Source organism: Solanum tuberosum, unplaced genomic scaffold (assembly GCF_000226075.1).
Source record: "Solanum tuberosum cultivar DM 1-3 516 R44 unplaced genomic scaffold, SolTub_3.0 scf00010, whole genome shotgun sequence".
NCBI lineage: Eukaryota > Viridiplantae > Streptophyta > Magnoliopsida > Solanales > Solanaceae > Solanum > Solanum tuberosum.
This window is the reverse complement of record NW_006238936.1, coordinates 1078289-1088081: the sequence shown is the minus strand read 5'-3', so window position 1 is coordinate 1088081 and position 9793 is coordinate 1078289. Positions and strand designations below refer to the sequence as shown.

Genomic DNA, 9793 nt, shown 5'->3' with positions numbered 1-9793 from the left:
TTTTTTTTTTTTTTTTTGGAGAACACGAAGCAAGTATATTATTTCGAATGGGATCAACTATGGAGAAAAATCTAAAAAGAAGTTTTTTCAAAAAATGTAAAGTTACAATAAAACATATTTCGATAATTTTAAAAGATTGCTGCACATACTAATATTCCATTTAGACAAAAAAAAAATCAATCTTGTAAGAATCAATGTGATTTGTTAATACCGTATTGGCTTTCTTCAATTTTCATTTAATGAATTTTAAATAGTTTTCTTTATTTTTACCATAACATTAATTTACACCAAGTACAAAAAAAATTATATTTACTTTAAAGTTTTTTTAGATTTTTTATACAAGCCAAAATAATATATCTTTTTCATGATCGTAAAAACAATAAAAAGAAAAAGCTATAGCAAATACAAAAAAATACTAGTTATTTTTTAATTTAGTTTTAAAAAAATTCATAATTAATCAAGTAAAACAATCTCTTTCTTCGTGAAAATCCGCCTTTCTCCACCTCCACCTCCCACACACACAAAAAATCATAATTCAATTCCGTAAAGTCGTACGGATTCCTTAACGTCTTAGCTATTTAGTCATGTGATCAAAATCATAATTAGATCTCTCATTTGCTACTAGATTTCTCTAGACCTTACTGACTCCGATTACGTCCAAATCTGGACTAGATTGGGAAGTCTAAAGGTACTACGAAAAGTTTTCCAAACAAAAAACATTCCCATTGACTTCTCTATAACGATAAAAATGGATCGTTAGGCAAGTATATATCCCGTAGAATTAATCAAAATGTGCACAATAAACTTGTTTGGAAACTGAACCTACACAGAGAAATATGTAGGATGATTCCCACACGAAAAAGGGAGGACATAGGCCTTAATTACCTCCTATAGCAAAACACAGTGGAGCACCATAAGCTAGTGCTATGCTTAGCAATTGGTGAGATCTAAGTTAGAGACCTAACATACATCATATAGGATGATTCCCACGTGAAAAGGGAGGCTCATTCAATAAATCAAAATCAGTTTCTTAACGGCAATAAATATGAACATTAATATAGAGTGTTAAAATCTTACTAATATTAGTTAATTATCGTTGGATCTAATGAACAAGGCTATGATGGATTGGAGCCTTGATGTCTTGAGATACCATTACCTGGAAAGGTTCAATTTAATTATATTAAGGACATATTTAATCCAATATAATTACTAATTAATAGCAATTATGCAATACTTATAATAATTATAGTAATTTTTGTCATCAATTTAAGAAAACAAATAGCTAGATCTCATTCTATGCCACTTTTAAGCAACTTCAAATGTCATTTTTATATAACATATTGCACATGGAATCTTTCCTTGAGTAAGAAGATGTATGATCCTCTGAATTTGGTCAATAATTTGGCCTTGAGATTTAATGAGACCATTGATTATATATTAATATAAATGTTGTGTATTCAGTACCTGTCCTAAATATATTCAAATGCGCATACTTTCATGACGCCTATTAAATGTACATCTCTGTATCTTGCATAAATTTGAATATAATACTATTTCCTCCGTCTCATTTTATGTGGCATTGTTTGACTTGACATGATATTTAAGAAAAATGTAAATTTTTTAAAATATGTGATCAGAATAATCATTCGATATTTGAGTGGTTGTAAATTAGTAAAAGAAGAATTTTAAAATTAAATTATTTCTAATGATTGTAAGGACGAACTAAAAAAAAAATGGTACCGCATATAGATTCAAAAAATGCCACTACACAAGATCGTGTATATGAATTGTGATTGAAGAAAACAATTACTCCTAACAAGTGCGTATTTCATGCCTCTTTTAAGTTTTGAGGGTCTCAGATTTGCCAACAATTATTAGTGGATTGCCGCTTCGTCCCAAAATAATATATTTTTTTCATGATCCTAAAAAAATAAAAAGAAAAAGCTATAGCAAATACAAAAAATTACTAGTTTTTTTAAAAAATCATAATTAATCAAGTAAAACAATCTCTTTCTTCGTGAAAATCCGCCTTTCTCCACCTCCACCTCCCACACACACAAAAAAAAAAAACCTAGAGCAAATACAAAAAATTACTAGTTTTTTTAAAAAATCATAATTAATCAAGTAAAACAATCTCTTTCTTCGTGAAAATCCGCCTTTCTCCACCTTCACCTCCCACACACACAAAAAAAAAAAACCTAGAGCAAATACAAAAAAACTATTCTACTAGAGTTTTTTCTAAAAAAAAAATTTGAGGTCTTCAAGAAGTATATTACTTTAGTTCTGATAAATTATAGGAAAAAATCTAGGAGAGTTGGGAAATTTATTTCATCTAATAAGAAAATGATACATAATAAATATACTTTTAAAAATAAAATAAAGAAAGGGATGTTAGTTTCAAGGGTATAAATGAGTCAAAAATGTGAATGAAATAGTATTTTTAGACCAACGGGGACTGTTGACACCCAATTTTGACTGACCTATAACTCTTTCAGGAATGCTATTAAATTAAATACGTATTTTAAAAATATATTTTGGGTTTAAAATTTAATCTATTTTTGTGCAAAATTATATATTTTAGTATGCATAATTTTAAAAAAATTGTTGTAATTATTATTAAATTATTATATTCGAAACAATTACTTTATTTAAATGTTTTAGAATGTAGATGTGTTTAATTTATATGAAAATATTTTAATATATAGTATTTTATTAATCGAATAGCATTTTCTTGATCTTCCCTTAAATCATTTAAGGCTTAGCCTATTTAATCTCAATCTCTTTAATTCATAGCCTACTCTATTCAACTCTTATTCCCAATTTAGCCATTTCAATTCTAATCAATTCAAATCTTATTTAATTTATAGCCCATATGATCCAAGTTTTAAAGATCCCATCCCTTAATCTCCACCATTCTTTCCTCATTTAATCCATAAGATCAGATCTTACCCGTTCAAGCCCCTTAAATCAACGGTCCATATTTATCCAAGCATAACCTTCCTATTTCTAACCTAAAGGACCAAACCCCTAAAGATTGTTGATACTCTTCCTCTCCCTCTCTCTCTTTTCCTCTCTTCTGCTCCGATCGACGACACCAACAGCAGTTGCGGCCAGCAGCCAGCGTTGCCTTCTCTTTCTCTTTTTCTCTCCACCGGCGAAACCACAAGGGCAGTCGCCCCTTCTTCCGCCCTCTTCTCGCTGCTACAGCCCAGCGAACAGCGAGCAGACATCAGCAGCCGGCGAGAAGTACAGCTGCAAAGAGTTGATATCATCTCTTTATATTTTTTTCGCATTTCATTGAAATTTTCTGATCCATAATTTCCACATAAGCGGCCTACTTTGGAAGAGAAACTCATATTTTGGAGACTGCTAAAATGATGTTATAATGATAATAAAAATAGGAGACTTCTTCTTTATTTTATTTTATTGATATAAAAGAGGAGAAATTTGTCAGTGTATTGCAAGTAAGTCCTTTACTCATTAATAAAAAGTTATTTTTTTAATCAATTCTAAAAATAATTAGTATTACCAACATATTTTATTCCTATGGAATTGGTATGAGCGCATCATTCAATTTTAGTCAAATCATAGACTGTAGAGATTGTTTAATTGATTAGTTGGGTCATACTAAAAAAGTAAAAATTACTGGCAAGACATGTAAATGTATAAGTAGAGTAATACATTGCTATTTACGAAACCCGTGGATATATAGCTTACGCATGTATCTGAGAGAGGAGAGATATATTCGAGAGAGGGGTGATAGAGATGTGTCCGAGAGAGGATAGGAATATATTCTAGAGGGATTTTTGTAACTTTTTAAAATGATAGAAATTTTTTAAGATTATGATAAAATAAAATATCTATTTACGTAAATTTTCCAAACATTTTTCTTAGCAACTTTTTTGTTATATAATTTAATTTATAATTAATCAATATTTTATATTTTTATTAATCTAAACACAAATAGTTACTATTATATTTATATATTTAAAAAGAAAAGGACAAAAATTAGAAAGAGAAAACAAGCTCACACAACACATGCATGTGAATCCTTACAATGTCAATATACAGATGAAAAGAGAATGGGGTGCGGGGTAATTTTGTTGTACTGTGTGGGTGACCTGGTAATTTTACTTTTTCTAGTTCATAATACTTCTTCCATTCGCTTTACTTGTCAATTATTTTTAAATTAATTTTTCACTTTTACATTTTTGCATCTCCTTTTTAAAACTTTTTACAGTACTACATTTTATTTTTTAAAATTTGCTATTTCAGTATTATAAATACGAGAGACTAGCGAGAAAGAAGAGCGGTAAACTAGAATATTTCAATATTTTGTTTATGAATTATGATTTGCTCTTGCTCATTTTGTAAGATTATACATATTGAAGATATTTTGATAGTATTCATAACTTGTGAAAATTTCAAGAAATTTAAATTACAAATTCAAGAAAATCTTCACTTATCAATTATTTTATTTCATATCATAATTTCATATAGCATGTCCAAACAACTTGACCATTGATTCCTCATCGAGTGTAGCTATAGATACTTTACTACTTTCAGCTTCGATTTTTATACATAACATGAAAAAGTCTATTAAATAAAAAATAATGTATTAATATACAAAACTAATATCTACCTTATATATTTGTTAATATATGATACCAAACGATCCCATTTACGGAGATTATCAACTAGATATCTCAAACGCAATACTTTCAGTTTCAATTTATATGATATTTTCATTTTTCGAGAGTCAAAAAATTTAAGTTTGATCGGTAATTTGCAGGTGGATTCTTCAGGGTTTTTTTTTTAAAAAATTTATATATTTAGAAACTACGTAAAAAGTATTATAAGTCACAATAATTGATAATTCAAAATGATTAAAAAGATTTATAAAAAACTTAACGGTTAAAAACAAAGGGAAAAGAGTTTGATATACCTCTCAACTTTGCCATTTAGAACTGATATACCCCTCGTTATGAAAGTGGCTCATATATACCCCTATGTCGCGCTCCTTTTTTCGCAAAACGGACTTTCCTTTCGGATGCACGACCTAACAACTCTTTTGGGCTTTGGAGGATTGAAGAGTCGCCACCTAACGAATTAAGGCGCGTTAGGGCACCTATCTAACCTAGCTAAATTTAACTAAGGTCAACGAACCAGAGATCAGGGTAAGGGTTCAAATTACCTCGAGGGGAAGGTGTTAGGCATCCCTCGAGGTCCACAAATGTGGGTCCCGGCCGTATCTCATGCAATTTATTCACCTCTAAATTACTCAAACTTTCGAAGTCACAACGTGCCACAATTTCTTGAGGCACACCTTGCTCTTCTTCCTCCTTAGAGAAGGGTTTGTCCATGAAATCAGCCAACTTTTTCACATAACCCAATGTGTCTTTCTTCAAATCTTCGTACTTGAAGAAGCACACTCTCTCGGGTCTCTCAACACTTGCTTTTCAATATCCCAACACGTGATCAAGGTAAGGTCCACATCCAGATTTTCCTTGGCAAAACCACTTGACCATGGATTCCCCAACCAGTGTAGCTAGGGGTACTTTAGTACTTAATTTAGCTTCGATCTTTTGTGTGAAATGCCACCAAGAAAGAAATGTATCTTTGGGTTCTCTACATATGTAAATGATCTTGCAATTAGAGGAGCTCATTTTTTGGAGAGTGATAAAAAATAGGAGACAACTTGTCTATTGATATAGAGAGGAAAATTTTGGTAGCATATGGCAAGTAAGTCCTTTATTCGTTAATGCTTGAAAGATAAAATAAGCTTTTTTTTAATCAATTCTATAAGAATACTAATGTACGCCGAGTTTAGTTTGGTAGCATATATGGCTTTTGGACATGTGATTTCATCTCATGATTTCATATCATGACATGGAATTCATATTCTCCAAAAAGCATGATTTGAGAATTCCATCTCATGATTTAAAATTTTTTAAATATAAAAATTGATCCACAAGTTTATATTTTGTTAAAACAACCTCACATTTATATTTACTAACCATTTATTTCATATGTAAATAAAATTTATAATCACACATTACTTTTCAAAAATTGTTATTCTCACAAACATAAAATTTATTATTACCTTAAATTTGGTGAATATAAATGATAAAGTAGAAATTGATTTGGTGAATATAAATAAGAACAGAGAGAGTAATACTTTTATTTGGTTTTTCATAATAAAAAAACCTTCTCTTTCGGCTACATATGAAAATGTTTAAAGCAATTTAATATGAAAAAGGACAAAATAGGTGATGTATGTTTGATAATCACTACTTTTAATATGTTTGATTTTAGCACGAAATTAATGCATTGAAAATGCGTAATTGCACACAAGTGAAACAAGGTATGAACTATTATGATATTGACACACTAGTGAAAATTGTTATAGCTTGTACAATGTTACATAATTATTTGCGAGAATACCAAAGGAGTGATGAAATATTTATGGTCTATGAGAATGAAAATATAGATGCGAATGATATTGACCAACAAATGACTTAAAGTAACAATGTTGGTTTGTCTTCTCGGTCATATGATCAAGAAATGTAAGTTCAACGTGAGGAGATTGTCGGTACTATGTGGGAGGATTATATTAAAGACTAGTAAACTACAATTTATGTTCAATTTTTTTTTATTGAATTAAAGTTTGATCAATTAAAGTTAGATGAAACAATTACTTAAGTGGAGAACAAATAACTTTGTAATAATTTATTATGCGATTTTAAAATCTTTTGTTTATTTGGTAAGATTGAATAAACAATTGGGGTTATTTTAATAGTTTTACAACTTATGAGATTTTTATGTTTATGAGAAAATATACAACACAAAAATTCCATATCGCATGTCCAAACAAAACTTCAATTTCATCTCATGATTTCATATTATGATTTAATATCAGATATATTTTGTACTTCGTTTATTTTATTATTTGCTTTAAATTTTGTATACATCTTAAATTAATGATTAATATATTTTTTTAATCATAATATTCATATAAATTTTAGGTCTTTTAATTATTATTTTTAGAAGTAAATAATTAATATTAAAAGTAAAATATAAAAAATATTCTTTATATATGAAATGCGAGAAGTAAAAGTAAAAAAATATTTGTAATGTAGTAAATATAGTAAAAGTTAACCAAGAGAGTATTTGGCAGTTTTTAATATTTTTAAACGATATGATTGACCCTAAAATTTAAATTTAAAGCTCAAAGAAAACTTATAGTAGGAATATGGACATGAAAAGATAAAATAAATTATGTATGCCGCTCATTTCTTTCACTTCTATTTAAAATTATTCATTTAACTGTAAAATGAGTTATTTTTATTATCTTAAAAAATGGATTATCTGACCTATATTGACAGTGATACTGATACCTAGACGATATTTCAAATACGCACAAAGATATTTGTTAGAAGCTTTCATGTGTGTTTCTTCTTTGTCACATTACAGTTGGAAGCCAATACCCGAGGGATCTTCATGTTGGTATATATTTTATGTAAATTAATTAAATTGGATAATTTTATTAGTTGTAAAAAATTGAGGGTATAAATCATATTATAAAAGTATATTCAAATTCTAAAAGAAAATAGTAAAAAAGGTTTTTTAAAAAATAGTTTTAAACTATGCCAAATTGAATAAAATTGTTTTGATCAATAGTTTGGTCTAAAAATGTCATGCAGTTAATAATTTGATATTTTTGTTTAAAAATTCTTTCTTATCAATACTCTAATTTAATTTAAAAGATATCCCTATTTTTATTTTTAGTAAAAAATAAAGAGTCTGAACCCTATACGTCAACTTTTTTAATAAAAAATTACAAAGTGACAGTAAAAATGAAAAAGAGAATATTTATGATTATATATTTAATTGCAAAACAAATGGTAAAAAGAATTTTTTAAAAATAGAATTCATCCCTCACCAACCCTTTACAGTTGAAGTTGTCAAAAAGGGTCAGTCCAACTCCACCCAGCCCAAGCCTCGAGGGTCAAGAAATTTGATGGGTTAAGACAGGTCGGTCTTTTATTTGAAAGGACCTGAAAAATGTTCAACCCCACTCAACCCTAGAAGGGTCACAGGCTAGGGCGGGCTAGCCCTTCTTTTATTTTTTTCCTTTTAAAACTTAAATTCTATAACATCAAGAAAATGAGAAGATTTTTTCAAATCAAATATAGCAAATAATGGAGTTGTTTCAATAACACTAGCAAAAATCTAGTGTGATTAGTATGTATCTAGAATACTAGATACGCGAGTTACATGTATCTGGTGTGATGCATTCCAGATACGCGAGCGAGATAAGAGAGTGACGAGCGAGATGCGAGGGAGCGAGGACGCGTGATTCGTCTATGTATCCTAGATACATGTGAATCCACTTGGATAGAGTGTATTTTACCTAATTTTAAGTTCATGTATCTAGACGTACAAAAATCTAGTAAGATTCATAATATTACAACGTAGCGTGCATGAGGCTCTACTTTGGCAAGTGTTGATATTATCTCTTTGTTTTTTTAGCATTTCTTTGAAATTTTCTGATCCATAATTCCTAGATAAACGACTACCTTTGGAAGGAAAATTAGAGGAACTCATTTTTTGGACACTGCAAAAGTGATAATAGAGAGGAAAATTTCCTATGGAATTGGTATGAGTGCATCATTCAATTTTGGTCAATTTATAGACTTACTAGCGACGCCTTTTTGTATTTGCTTTTTGATCGTACGATTCCTTCCTGTATACCATTTAAGCAGCTAAATAATCTTTTTATAACGATAGTTTGACTTTTTATAAGCATAGCAATTGAATCCTTACAAAATTTAACAAATCTAATAACTAAAAAAAAAAATCAGAAAAAGAACCATTACAATGATTCTGTTAATTCCTTAATTTCCACCCATTTTATTTTCATGTTCCACAAATTGCTCAATCATTAATATAATGCTTCTTTCTCATCACCACAATACGCTGTATGGTAACCAAAAACAAACTTTTTACCTGCAGTAATCGCTTCAATGGCTGAAAATAATAATGTCTAAATTTTAATTCAACACAACGGAAGATAGAATTTTGATGAAAAAGTGTTTTGAAACAAAAAAATGTTATTAAATCAAGTTTATAATATCTGTTTCGAGTTTGGTTGTTTTAAAGATTTTGTTTTGCAATAATTGCAGTAATTTATCTAAAAATTCTGAAATAATGATTTAAACTGAATCGTTTTTTGGTGTAACATTTTTTTTTTTTTGCATTTGTATGTTGGTATAGAATGCTGGCATATTGGTTTGGTTAGGCAGTATGTTATTATGGATAGGTAGCAATCAACATTATCATTACATCAAATTGTATATAATTTATTGATACGAAAAATTGCTACTAACATTGGTGATTTGATAGTTATTATTAAATTTGACGATACTTAGCTTAAAATTTGGTACAAACAATTGATTTGATTATAATGTTATACATTGTAGTGTTTATATATATATATATATACTAGGCATCGGAGCCTGTGCTAGCACGGGCCAATATGTATCATTTTTTGTTTCAATTTATGTGACAAAGACAAAATTAAAGAGTTAATCAAACTTTAATATTATTTTAAAATAGTTTAAATTTTTAATTATTGTTAACTATGGTAAAAAAATTTATGTCTTTTAACATTCTAAATTGCTATTTATTGTTTTATGATTTGTAATATCTTTTACGCAATTTTGAAATAATAAAGGTTATTTCTTCTTTCTCAATTTATGTGGTACTAATAAAATTTAGAGATTCAATCAAT

At 28.7% G+C, this 9793-nt stretch overlaps 1 protein-coding gene across 1 annotated transcript in view; it reads right to left on the bottom strand.

The window, feature by feature from the left end:
* LOC107062187 (cytosolic sulfotransferase 16-like) overlaps window positions 1-3272 on the bottom strand; it is a 5324-nt gene extending 2052 nt beyond the window's left edge. Inside the window, exon 1 of the mRNA XM_015312545.1 lies at window positions 3100-3272. Coding sequence (XP_015168031.1) covers window positions 3100-3272 — 173 coding nt within the window. The remainder of the gene's footprint in view (window positions 1-3099) is intronic.
* Window positions 3273-9793: the final 6521 nt, after the last annotated feature.